We start from the raw sequence: 21009 nt of genomic DNA on the forward strand, positions 1-21009 counted from the left end.
TATGTTAGAAAGTACCAAGACGAAGTCCTCGCAGATACATTTTATGTGGCAATAATGTGATTGAAATAGAAATGTAATCAGACTCTTTATCTAGTATTAAAAAGCATCTTTACTTTACATGTATTTAGTTGAGTTAGGAGCCATAAAGCACAAACTGTGCTTGCTGAATGTTGTTCACTCTTAAATGTGTTAAGTGGCTGAGCCTTAGGTGAAACCTGAGAAGGTGGATTTGTGACTCTAAGATCCATTTAATTGAGCTGACATTGAGACAGAGGGAGATTTGGGGGCCGAAAGGAGATATTCGAGAATAGTAGCTGCCGTCCCGGCCACAGGAGACAGCTGACGTGTAACCACTTACTCTCAGATCAAATTAATAGTGCCACTGGTAAAGAAATAACCTTACCTCATTAATAAAAGACCCCAGGAAGACCAGCAAAAAGAGAAAGAGAGAGTGAGAGTGAGAGAAAAAAGTTACATAAGCAAAGAATAAAAGAAACAAAAATTTAAAATCACAAAGAAACAAGCAAAAACACCAAAAAAGAAAGCACAGAGACATTCACATTATCATTATGCTCCTTGAACAAAAACACTTCATAATAAATCGCCCAAGAAAAAAAAATAGAAAGGAAAACAGCAGAGAGAGAGAGAGAGAGCTCAGAAACAACGTGGGCATAGCTGTTTAGTGGCACTATTTTGAGGTCACACTGTTAGGACAGGGAAATGGCGCCATCAGGGACGGTTGGAAGTGTGTGATGTTAGAGCAAAGAAACGTTGTACGGGAAATGGACTGTCTCCTCACATCTCATAAACACGGTCTGCCAGCTGTCCCCTCATGCAATAACTGTCTCTACCAAAGCTTTTATATTTAATCACCTGTCTCACACTGACCAGAACAGCCAATAGCAACCTCAGGGCGACCTCATGGGACTCCCCCAAAGCTCCTAGATGCAGTGCATCCTTGATAGAATGTGCAGGAAATATGTAACTAGGCCTAGAGTTCAGAGAAAAGACAAAGATTTTATCTCACAGTTTCTGCTTATTTACAGTGACACTACACATATGCACACTTTAATTCAGATATTTTTTTGAAATACCTACAAACTAAGGAAAATTCAGTTCAATTAAGCAATCAGTCTTATGAATACAATTACCACTTTCCTGATATAACTGGTAGTCAACCAAAAATCTGACTTCCTGCTAATATTAATTAAGGTTAAATTTGTAATAATGAAACATAATGATAAAACAAAAATGTGTGATGAATTTTCTTAAGAGGCCAATATATTTTTTAGTATTGTTAATCTAAACTGGCCTCCAAAATGTAATTCTAATGGGAGCACTGATGAAAGCATCACACCCACATTTTCCAAGGAATTTCTGGGTATCCCCCTTCTGTTTCTGCATAAGCAATGACCAAATTAGGACAAACAACTGCACTATGTAGTATAACAACAAGTAATACTATAGTCTAAACTCATAACTTCATTACATTGCATATGACATTTTTAGTATTTGCTTAGCGTATACCATTATCCATGGAAACGTAATTAGCTTACATTGCTGTTTGTTTGTATAGGGTGATTTGTACTGAAAGAATATAGCAAGGTATCTGAATCAAGGGTACAACAGCATTGTCCCACGTGGGAACAGAACCTAAAACTTTATTTGTTGTAAGCCCTGCCCCATTTCTCACACGTGTAAAGAATAAACTAGAGACACCTAAATGAACACTGTAAATCATCCCTGAGGGACGCCGGAATCAGAACAGCATGGGTGCCTCTGCGGAGGACGAGCAGGTGTTCATAAGGAATAGAAATGACTGCACTGATAAATGGAGTGTCTGAGTAAACAGAGAAGTCGTCCTCATCTGTGGAACAGAGGTAAAGAAGTGCATTCAGAGAGAAAAAAGAAAAAGAGGGAAGGAGCATGAAAGAGTAAATAAAGACAGAGACTCGGACTTATCAGAGGAGGGTTGTGCGTTGGGAGTTGTACATTAGTTTTAGGACACCATGATGACAGCCTGATATCTGCTCTGTTCTCCTCTGATCACCCTCTTCGTCTGTTCTCCAGCTACAAAGTTGTATTCCTGCAGACTTGTGTTTCATAAAGTTTAAACATCCACCAGAACTAGGGGCCTCCCAGAGGAAGTCATAATATTTCAAAAGCAAATCAAAAACCAAGAATTAAGCAGGCGCTGTTGGCTGCAACTCCCCAGTTGACTTTTTTACAAGTGGAGCCTCTAGTGGTGAGCTACCCCTACTGCAGTGACCATAGTCACTGCCAGTCAGACACATTGCCATTTTTAGGCTGCTGCTTCCTATCGCAGCCAAAAGGATGAGATTAAAGACTGAATTGGAAAAACTGAAAAAATAGATCGTTCATAACAATTCCTCTGCAAAAGATTGAATTGAATCTGTACAATTGTGGTTGAAGTCGTGACATTTAAAAGTCAAACAAAAAAATTAATTCCAGTATAAGCTGTTTGCTTTCGCTATGTTTTTTCTGGCCTCTAGAAAATTGCAAAGTTGAAGAATGTGCCTGTCAGAAAACAATTGGATCCAGTTCTCTTTATTTTAGCACATGACATAAAGCCCTCTTTGTCAAAATGCATTTGTGTAACTGTAATGCAGGGAAAAGAACTCTTAGTTTAGTAACTCTCAGTTTAATTCTTGTGAGTGTAATTACGCCTGTCAGTTGTGCTGTCCAGTGCTCCCTATATGAAATTGGTAAGACTTTCACTTAATTTGACAATCGGCCCTTTGTTAAACTTAAAACAGAAAAATGTAAATGTAGTTTTAAATTATTCTGTCTTGAATGTATTATTAAATTAAATTACAAAAATCTATTGTGTGTGTTGGAGAAAATGCAGATAACTGTGTTGGAGATTAATTTAAATAATGAGTCTCTGTGTGACTGGTTCATTGCATGTTGGGTAGAAATATGTAATATTTTCAATTACTAGTTCAAGTTAAGTCACGTTATTTTCTTTTCTCAGGGGAACAATGTCAGTGCTTTATTTGAGAATCAGATTTGTAAATTTGGGGGTTCAATCCCTATTCCTTAACTGCTATTCCACCCAAACATTTTTACTTTTCATTTTTTTCACTGCCTACTGGTAGACCACCTGAAAAAAAAACACTGTTTTCACTTGACTTATCTTCATTTCTTGGATTGAGCTTTACTAGGAGGTTCAGACGGGATCTTTGGTGATTCACAGATTGAATAGCACAGGTCTGGTTGGCTGCCAGACACTGAGACAGGGGTGAAAGCAAAGTGACACAGCTGTGGATCTCTGCCACGATCTGTTTCCCCTGGTTTCTGTTTCTGGTCCTGGCTACCAGCTCTTTATTATCGAGACATTCGATACCCCTGCTGGCACAGCTTCCCTTGCTCCCACTACTCCTTTTCCTGTGATAAATGGGCCTGGAAGCCTGCAGAAATGGATGAGCTACACAGGACTGACGCCTACAAGCTAACACCCAAGCATCCTCTGAGCGTTAACTCTATATACTACTGTTACAAGGACATTCTCTATTAGCGAGGATGCCCTTCAGCCTCCTTGCTACAACCACAGTCCTGTATGAATACGTGGAGCACAAAACAGAAATAGAGAAGCCACAGACAGAAAGACAGAGAGGACAGACAGACAGAGAGCCAGACAGGATTTAAAAGTGCAGCAACAGCACAAACGTCTGTCTCCTTTTCCAATTGTGCATTATAGATGTTACCATTGTGAAAACCATTGTGAAAACCTTTGGGATTCACAAAAAAAGAAATAATTTAATGATACAGCTGTCTCAGGGGGGTGGTGATCTACTGCTGAAAAATAGAGACATTCTAGTCTCTGATCCACGAACGAGGAAAAGCTCCCTCTTTTATGTGCCAGTATTATGGCGGTATTTTATGCTATTCTTCCTCCTGCTTGGGGAGATGGAGGGAGCCTATTCTATTATTATGATCAGGAGAAAGCCAGCATAATTTTCCAGAGTACTTGCTATTCAGAATGTGGCCTTTTTAAAAATTGTCCCACTAATCTAATAATTGGAAAAAGTATTCACTTCTTAACTTCGATTAATATTTGCGTTTTTCTCTCCCCCCCTCCCCTTTCTCTTTGCAGCACTTTCTTTCATGGTTTTTCTGACTTCACAACTATGAATAGATAATATGTGTATAATAGTATGATTCATAGAGTGTATACCCCTCACATTCAGTGCTCTTTGAGCAGCACAGTAGAGAATTAATGTTTGTGTTTGTTGTGCTTTTAGTACATTTCAGCAGAGGATTAGTATGGTTATTAGTGAGCAGTAGTGGTAGTGAACCATCAGTCAAAGGCAGAGCAATCCACCCATCTGTATATGTCCACAGTGTTTTCCCTCCAATGATTAGGGGTCATAAGCAGAGGGAAGGATGTGTACAGGCCACATCCACAGATTCAGGAGTTACAGTGTCCTCCATATTTATTCATACCTGTGATTAAATAGGAACAAACTACTAAATATGGCAGAAAAGATATGTATTAGACTTATTGTTAATGACTTATTGTCATTTATATTTTTTCAGTGTTATATTTAATATATATTATATAATAGCATTTCCCAGAGCTAAGTCATATTGCTCATAAGTTATTAATTTTAATCCTGAAAACAAAAAGGGTCATATTTACATTGACAAGATGTTTCATGTTGTGTTTATGAGGTTCTGTTATTTCTGATGTGGAAATTTTCCACAGGCAGAATTGCTCTAGGTCCTTCAGGTTGACCTTTTTGCGTGTGTATTTGTATCTGTGAAGACACTTGACATATGCACACAGACACACACACACACACCACAGACACTGTAATATGGACAAATATGGATTCTGCAGATGGATGGAGTTTGGCCCCCCAGAGTGTGTACCCTACCCCTGTGTACCCTTCTGATCATTCCTCTTGCGCTTGCTCAATTTTTTTCCAAGACTTTCTTTTAACCTTAAAGAGGGATAATTGCATATTAAGTCCAACAAAAGCCTGTATGAAAGGAAGCAATTTCCTGGTTTGATGGGAGTTTAGTTGGGTTTATCTGCAGTTGTCCTCGCTATCTCTGTCTCTCTTTTCGCTCACTGGTATTTTCTCGTTGGCTCATTCTGTCAGTGTCTTTCACACTGGAAGAAAAAAACTCACAGGAGGGAAGGAAATTGATCATCATGCTGTCAAAGAACTGGGTGAAGACAGCCTGGACAATACAGCTTGTCGATGCACAATTTTTTGTGAGTGAAATCTGGAAGCACCTACGAGAGAGTGATGTACAGCGCAGAGGATAATTTACCTCAAAATATGAGATATAATAAATCAATGTGATGTTAATATACATATATACATACATGCACACAGAAAACCTCAGCGCTACACTGTTACTTTATAGATTCTAGTGAATACATTACTCAAAGACTGTTTATTTAGTCTAGCACTTTTTAGAGTGGAAACTGGTGTAGAGCACTTTGTAGGATTTAAGTACCACCACTTCCCCTTCACTTGCTATAAAAGTACTAAATTGCACCCTATGAAACTGTTCATTTTAGCTAGATCCACACAGAGGGACTGTTATGCCATGGCACAGGACAACCTCTTCATAAATGGCAGACATTGCTAAATATCTAGTAAATATAAAATGAGTTGGCACTCGTTTTCCATAAATGGGCAAATTTAGTCTCAAAGAGTGATGTCTTGACACAGCATTGGGTAAGGATCTGATAAACTCCAAGGTTAGCTGCTCTAATTGTACTCTTGAGCATGGTATGCCTGAATTGCTTTAGAAAGTTCCAGGCTGTATACTGTAAATGGATAAAGCGGACAGCATGGACTATGTAAGCACTTCTTAGGCAGAAAAATAATTGCAAATAACAAATGAGATGCAGCAGTGCTGAAATGAAAGTCAGTACACTCCCCCTCTTTTTAGACTAATTTGGTAGCTTTCAACGGGTGTCTCTAAGACAAGTCTCTCACATATTTATGGTATCAGCTCGCTACAGTCCACATATTGTCATTTTGTCATTTTAAAACAAACTTTTAAGCCTGCAGTAATCCTCACACAGAAAGTGTTTGTAGCAGACACCTACAGAAACCTTTATAGACTTTCCACATGGGTGTTCTGTCCGCTATAGGGTTGTACCAACCCTGCAAGAATGAAAAGTGTTCATGCAGTAAATATCAGCTTTTGCTCAAGTCATTTATCCACACATATGTAACTGATGTCTGAGGTCTTTGAGACAAGGAAACAAGGAAATGTATATTTAAAACCTGAACGTTTGAAAACCAAATCAAATTTGTGTTCATGCTTTGGCCTGAAATGGATTGGATGGAGTCTGTTTGATCCATTTTGGGTATAGGACTGAGCTCTAACTCCTACATGTCATATCTACATGTCATTCCCCAGGCAGAGCACATTTGCTGTGTTTGTTTTGTCATTTGATAACTTTGTCTAAGTATGTCAAAGTTAAATTTGACATAATAGGCTGTTAGTCCAGTATGGCCTCTTAATTTGTTTTGAATAGCCTCTTTTCTGTTCTTTAACTATGTCAAACTATCAGGCGTTTACCACACTCTGTTTATTATGGCATAATCTCATATGATTGGATTTCAAGGCCAATGCCCCAGGAAGTTGTTGTTATTGCTCTCCCTTTGTGTATATTTATGCCTAATTTATCAATTGTGTACTCACAATTGTGAGTGTGTGTGATTAAGTGAATGTCAGTTGTCTTGCAAATGTTGAATGTGCATTTGAAATCTCAATGCTCAAAAAAAAAATCTCAGCCTTCAAAACAAAAAGGCTTGTGAGACATGAATCCCAACAGCCTTTGAAGAGACACAATGTGCAGGATCAAAAGGGAACATAACCAAAGTTTAGAGAGAAGACAGACTGAAATAATTTAGCACAAGAGCGTAGCCGTCACAATACAAAAGGAACAAAGTGGGAAAAGACGCCATAACACAAACAGCATGAAAGGAGCAACCAGCAGATACCTCGTGGAGAGAGGTATCCCTGCAAGCTATGTGAGAGAAGTTTGAGTGCTTATGATATTAGTTTTAACTTCGACAGTGTTCTGACTATTACCTAGAATGCATCTGTCATGTCTCCTTTGAATGATGTGGAGGCTGAGTGACATGCCACTCGGATGCAGAACTTTGCATTCCTTTCCCACCCCCTCATGTTAAGACGTAGCTGCTTGAATTTGTTTTTTGGGGAATCGATGTCTAATCTCTGCTGCGTAATGCCAGACTTCATGAGGGCAGGTGTCAGACAGTTTAATATATGCAGCACTGCATGTTTTAGCATTTGCTGCCATGGAATAGACATTTAAAAGATGGTTGGAGTTCAAATTTTGTGTGGCCCTTTTAGATTAATAACCCTTAATTTGTTTATTTTCTCAGCTCTTGTTTGTGCAGTTATTGTGAATATCCCATTTAATATCCATTGACCCATACTCTTTCATCTGACTTTTTAAGAGATGCTGTTAATGAGAAAATATTTAGATGAAGAAATCAGGCTGTACTGCTACACTGTCACTGTTGGAATATTGCTGACTGGATTGAAGCTAAATTTACCTCAGATGAAGCTTCATGTCTGAAAGGGTATCAGAGATTCAAGAAGTGTTATTTTGTCATTCACACTGTATATGAAAATATGAAAGGCAATGAAAAACAACATTAATCCAACATGTACTGAGTGAACCTGAGAGAAAGCTGACTATTGATCATTTGAAAGAGTGAAACCAAAGTCTTTTTTCCTGTTTGCCTTTTATGATATATAGTGACTATATGTTGACAGGCACAATATCATCATAACTATTAAAAATTTCTTTGACTACAGACTTAATATGTAATATAGACTGCTATCAGAGTGTGGTTGAGGAGGCAGAGTCTAAACAAAGAATGTACTTTGTAGAATGTACAGGTCAGGGGAAGGTGTTGGTTTTAGACTCATGGGATAGCTTTTTGAAACAATTAAATGTGCTGTTTTCTCACTGCTATATGCACAGTATGCCATAATTATGCCACAGACAGAAAGTCTGTGGTAATCCAGGGAGACAGCAAAGGAGTGACAATAATAGAGAGATGGACATTCATTTAAAAAACTCACACATTTTAAACTCTCCTAAGATGAACCCATTATCTGTGATATGTTTACAGGAAGAGGCAGGAGTCTCATCTGGGTGCACCGTAGCAGACAGAGGAAAGAGGGCTCTAGAGAGCAGAGGTAGCACAGGGTGATGGCACTATTTTTGTCCTATGGAATCTGCAAAATGCCCTTTTTGGGGTTATCTTCCTGTTTTTATGGTCGTGAGGCATGTCGGGATCGTTGGTGGGATGTGGTGCAAGACCTGAGCTTTTAGACACTTTTGATTTGAGATTACTTTTGCTTGCTCCCTGCTTCGGTCTTTGCATGTCAAACTTTATATTTCTGTCAGTGACCAGATAACACACACACATACACTGAAACAGAAACACATACACAGGTACAGAAAAACATGCACTCAGAAACATACTTACACACACACAGTCACTTTCTCTCTCAGCGTGAGGTCCTCAGTGATGAGTAGACTGCTGGAAGCAAGCAGGCTTAATAAGAGGAGCGAGAAGGAGAGTAATACTGTGTCACTTTGAATTACCGATCCCCTGCATCTCCCGGGGAGCCTCTGTGTACACAGCTAAGTGCCTCAGAGGAACGCAGCAGGAGACGGCGCCCCCAAAGGGCAGCGTCTGGAATCTGCACAGCGGGGTGGAGTGTTCGGTGAGAGGACATATGCCCCCAGTGTGAGGCGTGTGTCCCATGGAACAGGAGAGAGCCAGCATCCTTCACTCTGTTATTCATTTTCTTGCCTGCCTCCACAGTTCACATTCTTACATATTAGCCATGTACTCTCCTGACGTAGTTCAGGTTAAGTACTCAACTCAAAGGTTAAGTACTGAGGTTAAGTACAGCCCATGTGGACTTCCCTGCCTGGCAGTCAAAGCTGCAACCTTTGGGTTACAGGTCCGGCCTGCTGAACCGTAATACCTCTTTGCCGAAAGGTTTTGCTGTAGGCTACAGCAGTTTACCAATGTACTCACAGACGTGAACATAGTTTTAGCCTATTTTCATTTTCAGAATTGGCCAAGTGGCACAAGCACAGAGAGATGGAAAGGCACAGTCCAGTCCTCCATTACTTGGGGAGGGGGGTAGATTTCATGGCCTATGGCTGAGGTCTTTCCTCCTGCACAAAGACTTCCCTCAAAATTTCCTCACATCCAGGGCTGTCATGGACACTACAGGCTGTCCCCTGTTTTACCACACAATGCAATCCTGCAAATCCTGTGGTAAACCAGGACTCAAATCCTATTTTCCCCACATAGTCAATTTTATAAGCAGAAGATACATTCCTGAACAGGGACTAGAATTCAACACTTTCACAGAAAAGTGTTGATAAATTTGGGATTAAAGCACAGTGCACCATAAATATGCAGTATTGTCACACACACTTGGTGATGGCTTGGGGAATGATGCCTCACGAAGAACAGCACGACACAAATCCAAGTCAAACGGACAGGTGTTTTCTTACAAGGCAAGCGAGACAGCGCACACATTTAAAGGATAAAATAAATCAAATTTCTTCAGCTCCCTGTCACAGGTTCACTGAATAAAAACCACAACTAAATGAAAGATGACACAACAAATGAAAACTAAGACCCCTGATGTGGGGAAAAAAAAATCTTTGTTGACTTTTCAGGCCTTTTAATCCTTTACTGTTGTCATTTCCATTTTTTTCTTGTTCTCGTTCTCACTCCCCAGCCAGTGTCTCATGGCAAATCACAATTTTGTTTGTCATATAACAATTAATCGCGTCACTTGCGTAGATGCCATACAGCGGATAACAGGGAAGCAGGGACTGTCTGTAACTGACAGTCATTGGGTGCTGAAGCTTATGGAGGAACGTCACATGTGACGCGAGGAATGCGAGGAAGGTCTCCTGTATGTGGGTTTGTCCGGCTGCTCACAGTGGAATATGAGCCTGTGAGTTACGGGAGCACATGCTGCCATGTCTCTGTGTCTGAAATGCACTGAGTCAGTGTTTGGTGGCAGGAAACGTCACTCCTGTCAAACACATGGCTCTCTTGTGGGAAGGTTTTCCGGGAGCTCATAATCAAGGGTGACGGCTCTGAGGGTAGAAGCATCACTTTGCGGAGAGCTTGGAAGGTTATTTGTTTATTTATTTACTTGCCAAATGAGGAGCGGCTCCCCTGTCTGTCACATGCCCACCCCCGTCTGTCCCATGTCCCCCCATCTGTCCTCTATCCCCCCGTCTGTTCTGTGTCCTCCCTGTCTCTAACCATCAGGAGCTGACACTATAGTATTCTTCTCCAGCACAGGCATACGACTCCCTTTTACATGCTGGATCTCCTTCCAGCCTGACTCCGATCAAGGTTTCAATTGATCACCGATTATGATTTGGCATCACTCAACACATACCTGTTCTAAGAGATATGTGGAGTTGGAGGTGGATTTGAGCTAACAGAATGAGATGAGTTTAGGATCATGTTTTTATGTTTGGTCTTTCCTTTTAAAAGAAGTATATACACATATATTTCACATTGTAAAAGCTGCACTAACTAATGTATTGTTTTTAAAGATAATTGAAAAGAAAATAAGTTCAGGCGCACAAATACATTTTAAGTCAGTACACAACTCAGGGCACACAACTCAGGTTCTAGCCATCACATGTCACATCAGGGCAAGCATGTGAAAAGAGTCATGGCACAGACAACTTGTTGCATGTAACTGTTTAGATCTGTCAAGTCCATTTTAGCCAGAAGCTCAATCAAATCTAATTGATTAGGATAAGCTGGAAATAACATCATGTAGATGGGTTCCCACTGGGTTCCCAATGCACTGGGAGGCATTTCAACTATTAGTTTCTTCTTCCCTGTCTGTGAGCAAAGCCTAAGGGTATCTCCTTCGTGTGCTGTGGCTTTCGCTTTTTCTTGTCTCACTTGGTCAAGATACCTTTGTCCTCTATCCTCGTCACATGTGACCACACTGGAAGTTTCTACTTTGTTATTTCCCTTTGAGAGAATCTCCTTCCCTGTCTTTGTGGGTATATGGTTAATGCTTCCAGTTACTTCCAGTTATAGTCTTTAAAACACCAGGTTCATTTGCTCCATATACACAACACTTCAGCAGAAGAATGTAAAGCCTGTCTGCTGGGGGAAGGGTTCTCTTCTGCAGCTGCATCATTGAGTCACTAGTAAGGAGTGGTAGCTACAAGCAATGAATGTGCACCTTAAAAAAAGAAATGCGATATAGACCAAATAAAGACCAAAGCAGTGCCTTGAGGAATGAACAGATGAAAAATACAAGGCAAAACTCTGGTTCCTTTAAGGACCTTGCGTAAGACTGTGTGTGAGAGAGAGAGAAACTCCCCCAGAGGTGTGTTGCTGCAGAGCTCGGCGTCGAACTCCGTCTGCCCTTTGGCTGTTGTGCTTCAGCTCATCTCCTGGAAGAACAACAAACGGGGAAAATCTGTGACCCCAGATCCCCTTCCTCCCAGGGGTTTAAAAGCCCGCCTCTCCCGCTCTCTCCCGTCTGAGGGTGGTGAAGTGTGGAGAGTGGGCGGAGTAGCAAGGAAAGAGGACTCCAAGCAAATACTACACATGGTGCTCACATGCTGCATTACTCAAAGTAAAGCCTTTCAGTGGCTCTTCAGATCCAACCGCCAAGCAGCTCTCCCAAACAGCCATTTCACCTGTGTGATGTTGCTTTTGTTGTTGTTTTTTTCACTCTTTAAACTTTGTGTAGCCGCAGAGTTTATCCTCGTCTGACCCTACTGATATTCATATGTTTGGATGGATTTTTTTTTTACATATGGATTATGGATTATATGGATTATAGCAAAAATTATCTGTGTGTGTGTGTGTTTTTTTCTGTGATTTTTAGATTTGATGTTATTCTTTTAAAAAGCCATGGTTGTCTGGAGTTGACAGAAAAAAACATCTGTCAAATACCCCGTCTGACAAAATGTAAAATAAACATGGCATTTGAACTCCTTCTTAATAGTATAATATTACATTTGTTCAAATGAAGTCATGAATAATATTCAGGCAATTTATGTTCATGTCAAAAGCAAATACAGAACTCTAACTGCTAAGGGAAAAAACAAAGACGAGTTACCAAGGGAACAATCAAGAAGGACATTGAATTGAATTGCACTCAATTCTGTCTGTGGTATTCTGCTCTCCCGTCCCAGGAGAGGCAAATGGCATGATAATTTCTCATTTGATTCACTGCACTCTGCATTTATGCTCTGAGGTAACTAAGCTCACTGATAAGGTATCCTTTGAGACCAGGCAAGTTGTCAGTAATGAAGGGAATGGTGCTGATCCGACTGCAAATAGGTCATTTAACTGGCGCCTAGTCTGCAGTCTCAGAGACTTTGCAGTTTCTTACACCTATTTCCTGAATTTTACTTAATTTTGAAGTAGAGGAGAGCTTTACACAAAAAATACATGTATCAGCATTCATTATTAGCACTCCACAAAATGACACAATTTATCATCCGGTACCCAAGGGGGAGACAAGCAACTCAGTCAATCTGAGCTTCATCATTCATTCAATTCATTGATTTAAAAAATCACTAGTCTGAGAGGTACTTTGGAGTGCAACATTTTGTCTGGAGTGGCTTTTGAACAAAATAGATAAAAAAAACAGTCGGAGAGAGCAGCACTTGTGACACGGCGCTTCTCTGGGGCATACTCAATCATTGTATTACAGGCATTTTACAGCATTAGCATTTTACGTGTGCAATACAAAGAGCATGACCATGGCTGATCTACACTGTGTAAAAGTTCACAGAGCAGTAAGGTACAATGATGTGTGTGTGTGTTTCCCATTTGGAATATATTTTTATGTGTCGTTTGTCATTAGAATACCTTTTTAATTACTCAAATCAATATGGACATATCATCATCCATAAGCTCGTTCTGTGTATGCAGTGCATGTGTATTATGTGCAGTGCATCCTAAATAATGAAATATTTGTGATCTGATTGTGAAAAACAGAAATCCCTGATAGTGACTGGCAAGTGGTCCTCCACAAAACATTATACTGAGGTATAACCAATCAAGCTTCATGAATTATGGATCTGAATCAATAGGGGGTCTTTGCTGTAGAAAAGGAGGCACTTTGATTGGTGGGCTGGTCTGATGCCTTGTAATACACGCTATTCGCCTAATCCACAAGTTCCTCATCTCACATCATTTCATACAAAAAAGAAGAACACAGTCTCTGTGTGTTTGAAACAATGATGATAAAATGAAGAGTTTGATTGGCCATGGAGACGATATAATAACATGGTGCAAATATCAGGTCCAGGTCGGGGGGAATAGACAAGGATGGAGAATGGAGGTGAAATTAAGAAAACTGTATCATGTCCTAACTGGAAAGGTTTTATGCAAAAATGTTGCCGGCTGACAGATTGAAGTAATTTCATTTTTTATGCATGATCTCTAGCCCAGAAAACCCACAGAAATTGCAAGGGAGGATAAGCGTTTTTTCCAGTTGACTGTGTAATTATTCCTCTTGCCTCCAAGCAGTTGGGGATATGTATATTAATTCTCTGCTGTTCAAAAACCCTCACAGCCCCAAAAACTCAAAGAAAAATAATTAGAGAGGAAATAGATTGGAATGGCGAGTAAAACATTGGCAGAATGTTCTCCTTGTGACAGCACACTGGAACCAAAGTCCAGTGTCTGTGCAAGGGAGGCAAATTAGTACTGGTTCTTTTTCCAATAACTGGCAGCAAAAACAAGTTTTGAACATTATTATTGGTTGTTTCCAAAAACTTGATATATACCTTATCCAGAACACCATAGTATGCATGTGTAAAATATGACAACATCAAGGTAATTTTTTTTTAAACTGCTTGATTTGTTCTCAGTGGTGACATACACCTATTCATCACGTTCATATAGACAGAGCCAAACTGTTACTGTTTTCTGTAATATACTCATCAGTGACGTTGATGAGCTTATGCTTTAATATTGACTAGCTAGTTTTTTTTACATGATTCTATGAGAGCTATGGGCTGGAGACACACAACATAGACTCCATATTATCAGAAAGGGGGATGTAGGAGGCTGTGAAGATCAGGCTACATTAGGCTTTAACATCAGGTCCTCCGGCTGATGACACAACCTCATGATGATAATACAGACCTCGCCAGACCCCATTAGAAGCTAAATGGACAAAATTCTTTAAAATGAGACCCAATTACTCAGTTCCTGGAACTGCTTCACAGAGCTGCACTTAAAACTCTAAATTGCTCTTTGTTAAGCTCTGGAGAGCTGAAAAACACATCTCTCTCCGAGGGGTTGTTCATTCGCTTACTTACATGAAGTGGGGCAGAATGCATTATTGCTTCTATGATATGTTCCTACCCACTGCAATGGAAGACCAGCGTTTTGGTCATATTAGTGAGGAGAGGGTGCATTTGTTTAGCACGTGGTAGAGATGGGCACTTTTTGTGAGCGCACGCTGCACCCATTTTGTACTCACATGTTCAGACAAGTCAAAGTGATGGTAGACAGGGTTCACAGCAAACGCACACCTCCACATGTTCCTGTTTTATTTATTGGATGATAGCCTTTGATATCACTGTCCAAAACTGCAGCATCTGTGAATTCCATTATTGGTACCCAGAATAAAATCACCCCCCCCCCCCCCCCCCCCCCCCCACCACCCATTTCTCCCAAGCAAGACAATTCTTTCCCAGGGTCACTGTGCCAACAGCCTATGGGGACATGACTCTCCCTGTACCTTTAACTGGTTTATCAGAGATGACTGCCGCTCTAACTGCCAGGCTGCCCAGCCTGCTGAGAGTAATATGTCCAGATCATTGTTTTAACAGTCTATGTGCATATGAGCTGCTTCAGAGGAGCAGCACGCTTCATTGGGTGATGATTGTGATCTCAGTGACGTGAATAAGGCCAATGCACCGTGCACAACAGCATCAGCATTGCTCAGCAGGGACCCCAGGTCCCTCACTCAGACATTCAGGAAAAGCCCAGGTATACTGAATGAGCCACAAGGAATTGAAAGACATCCAGAATATTTTGTTCTTGTGTGTGTTTCTGTGTAGGAAAGTGGCACAGCAGACACCTATTAAAAGGTATACAGAGAGATGTCATCACAGTGGACACAAGACTTTTGTAGAAGGACTGACCATGCTATGGGATGCGTTCATTTTAACTGAAGGGAAAGGTGCATGCTCCAAGCTTTCTCTCTGAAATGTGTTTACATTAGATTCTACAAGCATGTCATTGGTATGGTGTGTGGTTTTGCTCTGAGGAGCTGAATGATGGGCAGTACAGATCTCTGACACATACGCTGATTGGTACTTGATGGGTGTCTGTGGTTTCATCACATCCATTTGTCAGTCATGAGACTCATGTGTTAAGGGGCCTTTGAGTGATGGATTAAACAAGCCACATCCAGAATGAAACACCAGCTTTTAGCTGAAGAAAGGAACCAAACATCAAGAAGCACATCTGTGCTTTAATCACAGCAATCACCGATTGCACTACTAATCATTCTTCTGCCAGTGACATTATAAGTGTCATAGTTTGAACTTATCAGGTATGTGCAGGAGATCCTTCAAACTGACAAACCGGTTTCTTCTTTCTCACCATCCTGGCTTCCCCATGTTTCTCCTCCAGATCCGTTCGGACCAGGACCGGGACATCCAGATCCGCTACAGCATCACAGGGGCTGGCGCTGACCAGCCACCCAGTGAGGTGTACAGCATAGACCCGGTGGCAGGAAAGATGTTTGTCACCAAGCCCCTGGACAGAGAGGAGAGGTCCTCCTACCATGTGAGTACGACAGAGGCATTGTGGCCAGTGAAGGCGTTAAATAGGAGACCGTCATTGTGGCAGTCTCTGCATCCGCATCCGCTGTAGCTTCAACAATAGCCAAGATTCAGTTCTGAATGTTCAGCACTGCGAGCTCACCATCTGTTCTGTAAATAGAAGCATGAAGCATATGTCTGGCACAGAGAAAACCTTCACAAAGTATTGCAGGAGGAGATTTCAGATTTTGTGGTATTCCATGTGCAATGCTGTCAATCAGGATGGTGTTGCCATAGAGATGTAGAAACATGTCAACTCATCTGGGCTGTCAGTGTCAGTGAGAGGCGTATTTTGTTGTTGTTGCTGTGCTTTCCAATATGGTTTTAAATCATGCTCAAGCCAAGCCCTTTGACATGGGGGCTGTCTGTTTACCCTGTCAAAGTCAGTGACACAAATGCTGCGGCTGGAAAACACGCTTTTCCATTTGTTGCACAGTTCACCTGCACAGTGTGTGTAAAGCATATATCCTCTCCTTTCAATAATTACAAACACATAATAAACACGCTCCATGTAACATAAATGAAAGTATAAATTGTTGTTTGCTTAGCAGACACTGTTTTTCACAGCAACCTATATGGCCTATATTTGAAGTATTATCTTTTTATCAGTCTGGGTCTTAACTGGAGCAGTCCTGGCTCTATGCCTTGCTCAAGTGTATGACAGTGCAGTCCCACCTAGGGCTGCCACCAGGGGCGTAACTAGCAGTAAGCAGGTAATGCGGTTGCATTGGGGCCCTGTGAGCGTGGGCTACTTATCAGTGTAATTGGGCCCTTTAAGTATATATCGTGCAGAGTTGTCTGCTTGATGGTGTGTCATTCTTAATGTCATTGACCAAATAAATAATACAATAGGATATAACAGTGATACATAGGCCTACATATATATTTGTATGAACTCATGGCTACATATTATAGTTCTAAATGAAGTTTTCAAATAAGTGGGCACTCAGAATTCTGGGACATGGTAATTACAAACATGCATACTGTGTGGCCAAAACAGTACATTGAACTTGAGCTAGCTAAATTTCCACACAGTGAAATGGCGAGTCAAGAACCAACGGAGTACGAGTACAAACATAAAAGCGGGTTTCAAAAACAAAAATTAAAAGAAACTGCTGAGAAACAAAAAGCAAAGCTTCCAAAGAAAAGGTAATTTCTCTAAAAAGAAAGAGCAGGAGATAGCAAGCAATATTGTGAGTTCGAGCTGGAGCAAGAGAAATCGATGCTTTTGCACAGCGAAAAGCCCGGAAAATGCACCTATGATGTAAGTAGAGCTTCTTTCTATTTATTTGCAATGTTGTATATCTGTGTCATGCTGCGCCATCTCCAACAATATTTATCATCTGTTGTGGTGCGCCGACACCAGATTTTGTCAAGTAGCCTATCACTATCTTGATTTGACTTGGGAAATGCTAATGCATTCCATCTTCCATCAATAATATATATTAGGCCCACGCATAGGCCTTGCTCTTTTCTCTCCTTTCCTATAATGTAAGGTAGTCTGTTGCCTATTACTAGTGGTCTAATAATATAATTGTGGTGTCAACTGTGCAGTGCATTTTGCTGTTGCCGGTCATTTTAAAGCTGCATGTTCAAAATACTTCTCCCGTTCGCTATTGACATTACGTCACCACGCGTTCTGGTTAAGTGAGATGGGCTGGGGGCCCGCCTTGACCATCCTGTATTGGGGCCCAGTGTTGGCTCGTATGCCCCTGGCTGCCACCCTCAGCAACACCGTACTGCTGCCTAGAACAAGTAAAATGTGCATGAATACATAAATTGGTTGACCGCAGATGTCAAGTTGTAAAAATAGAATTCTTCATGTTTATGAATGGCCTTACAGGTCGAAGGATCTGGGGCAATCTATTAGCTATGTTGTTGGCCGCATTTTTTTTTATTTTTTTTTTAGTTCTCTTGTCAGCTCCCTCCCATTCAAGGATCTTGTACAGTTTGTGCTGTTTGTGTATCAGGTGACTGGCAGAGTTGGTAGAAGCACTAAATGGGATATTGATTCAGAACTGAGGGATAGAGGACAGGCAGCAAACACATGTGATGGTCGTTAATGGGTGGTAAGGTGCTAAGCACTCACACATTTGAGACGGTTTTTTCCTTTCTCGATTTTCATGATGTCTGCAGGTGGAAATGGGTGTTTGTCAGTATAATGAAAGTGTAATGCATGTTTGTAGGTCAAACTTTTACCTCTCAACAGAGCAATGAAAGAGAACAATGACACACTTTCCCTCAGTGTGGAAAATACATTCACACTGTCTCCTTGTTATATTGAAGTAAATAAGTTCTTCAGGGTACCAGTGTGGTTAAATGTCAGTCAAGAAGCTATTAGCACTTCATAATCAGGAATTTGCCAGTTTATGTGCAATTACATGTTATACACATCTTTTTACAAATTCATTAACATAGAGCAGGAATTTTTGCAAATAGGTAGACAATCTCAATAACTCGTAGTCCTAAACCTAGCCACACCCACTCCTCACCATAACTCCAAAAGCAATCCCCAACCCAGATCTAAAAAATCACCCATAAAGCCTTGTAATTATTCAAATTATGAAGCAGTCCCTAGGACATGTTGCGGTAACGTAGCACTTACACATTCACAGTGCAATTACTTTCTACTTTGTATTAAGTGTGGTCAAAGTTTTAAATGCAAGTAGAGTAGAAAAAAGCATGGCCTCTCACTTTCATCTCCCAAAGCCTGAAGGTACATGAAATGCCACTTACTCCACTGAAGTGTTCAGTGTCTAATCTTTGTTTCCTAAGTGTGCTGTTTTGCACGGTCCAGAGCAGTCCGATCTTCTCAATCCCTTTATGTCTCCATAGTGTCCTCCTCTATGTTTTATACTTTGGAAAACAGAGTTTAAGCCCTTATGCACTGTAGAGCATGGTAAGTATCATGTAGTGCGTTAATATAAGAGCACTTCTGTGACCTTTTTCTGTTCAGCCACTGCCTTCATCAACAGAATCATAACATCTGAAACTGAACATTGAAATTGTTTCTGGAACGGTACAATGAAAGTCAAAATCCATCATAAGGATCATAGAATTTTCCCAACTGGCGTGAATGTGTAACATTGTGTTCGCTTGGTTATGTTTTTCTTAGTGCTGGCTCAAAGCACAGACACAGGTGATGGCCTTCCCTGATAGCTTTTACTCCAGTACAGAAGTATGCTTTCCCTTTCACAGTGCATGGGCCTTTAACTTGTAACATTATTGAATTACTGGATCTGTTGGCGGGACTGATACCTTCCTGATTCTGCTCTAGAGAGTGATCATTGTACTCACTGCTGGGGTGCACTCCAATTTCAAACGATGCACTGGGAAAAAAGAAAGGTGAAATTAACCTTAGCGAGACCCACTGATGCAATTTCTGTAAAGCAAAACACTGGAGGTGTTCTGTGCCATTTGTGAAGAAGTGAGCTTAGATTGTATTTTTCTCCACAAGGCCACAGAGAGAAGGACCTTTCTTGTGTCCAATTCTCATAGATATTATTGGTGTAACACCTTACATGCTCTTTCCCACTGAGGCTTGCGGTGGGAACCTGAAGATGTCAAGTACAGGTTATATCCTCTCTATCGTCACCTGGCTTTTGTGACATATTCCAGTGATTCATAGCATCACATTAGATTGGTTTAGAGACATTCAGTCACTCAAGGGTTCAACAGTCAAGCCAGCAACCTTCTGGATAAAAGTCAGATTTCTTGATGAGTGTGTAGCAGGCTGCCAAGCTAGTTCCCTCTCCCATATTTTTCTTGCAATTATTTGGGGAGCTACATATAAGCTGAATGTGCTCAAGACAATTACTTTTTGCCGGAGAGGCTTCTGAGAAGCTTTCTGAAAGGGACTGTCAGTGGTGGCAGTGTTGAGGTCTTGAGAACCCATTAATCACAGACTGGTGATTATGATGTCATGAGACCTCACATCAGGAATTTCATAGATGGAGTTTGATAAACACTTCAAACTGAAACCAAACAATTTTTATTAATTGTTTAATTGGTTGCCTCGCCTCAAAACTGACTCAGTGTTATGAATGAAAAAATCTGTTGAATAATTAATGAAATGTTTTTTTTTGCAATATTTTCATTTTTTATTTACTATTATTTTTAGGATCATCCCAGACTTCTTATTCTGTGGAATAATGGTCTTGGGTCAAGTGATCATTCTTCTGCTAAACCCACAAGGTTTTACCAGGAACAAGGGAAATCAAGTATTGATATATCCAATCACTACATTATTTAGCACTAAATTATTAGTTTGCATAGGAGGTGTCCTTGTATAAGGGGACTTAAACACTTTTACAGCATTATACAGCACACACATACACACATGCACTTGCACATGCACATGCACAAACACACATATATACATGCACACACACATACCATCATACACATACATGCATTCATACATGCATGCACTCATGCAGACACAAACCCACACAATCATGTGCACTCATATACATGCATACATACACAAATACACACACACACAAGCACACACACAAATTCTATCTTCTGGAACCTCTCATTAGTATATTGGAATTGGAAAAAAATAATTCTTATCGACCGTGGTACACAGCTGATTGGATGACTCAGTATCTATGGCAATACTTAGCTTGTGTGGTAAACCTGTTCCCCTCTGTCTCTTCCTGCAGCTCAGGGCCCACGCTGTGGACATGAATGGGAACAAGGTAGAGAACCCGATTGACCTCTACATTTACGTCATCGACATGAACGACAACAGGCCTGAGTTCCGCAAGCAGGTCTACAATGGATCCGTGGATGAAGGGTCAAAGCCTGGTGAGATTAAGAAGATGATGATGATGATGATGGTGGTGGTGATTAATAATAGAGATGGTGATTATGGTAGCAGCGGTGGTGGTGATTATAATGATGATGATGAGAACAAGAAAATGGACTTTTCACACATACGCTGGCTTTTAAAAATAACTGCTCCAAAGCACCAAGTCATCCTTCCAGTGTCTAGCTGTTGCTTTATGAGGGAGCAATACTCTGAGAGCAGGGTCCGTGGAGTGCCACAGGGTAGCATTACAGCTGTCAATCACTTAGAAAAGCTGAACTCC

At 40.8% G+C, this 21009-nt stretch overlaps 1 protein-coding gene across 1 annotated transcript in view; it reads left to right on the plus strand.

Annotated features, from left to right (window-relative positions):
* Positions 1-21009, plus strand: part of LOC118779082 (cadherin-4-like) — a 221427-nt gene that overhangs the window by 165279 nt on the left and 35139 nt on the right. Inside the window, exons 6-7 of the mRNA XM_036530960.1 lie at positions 15723-15878; positions 20581-20725. Coding sequence (XP_036386853.1) covers positions 15723-15878; positions 20581-20725 — 301 coding nt within the window. The remainder of the gene's footprint in view (positions 1-15722; positions 15879-20580; positions 20726-21009) is intronic.

This window comes from Megalops cyprinoides, chromosome 6 (genome assembly GCF_013368585.1).
Source record: "Megalops cyprinoides isolate fMegCyp1 chromosome 6, fMegCyp1.pri, whole genome shotgun sequence".
Classification (NCBI taxonomy): Eukaryota; Metazoa; Chordata; class Actinopteri; order Elopiformes; family Megalopidae; genus Megalops; species Megalops cyprinoides.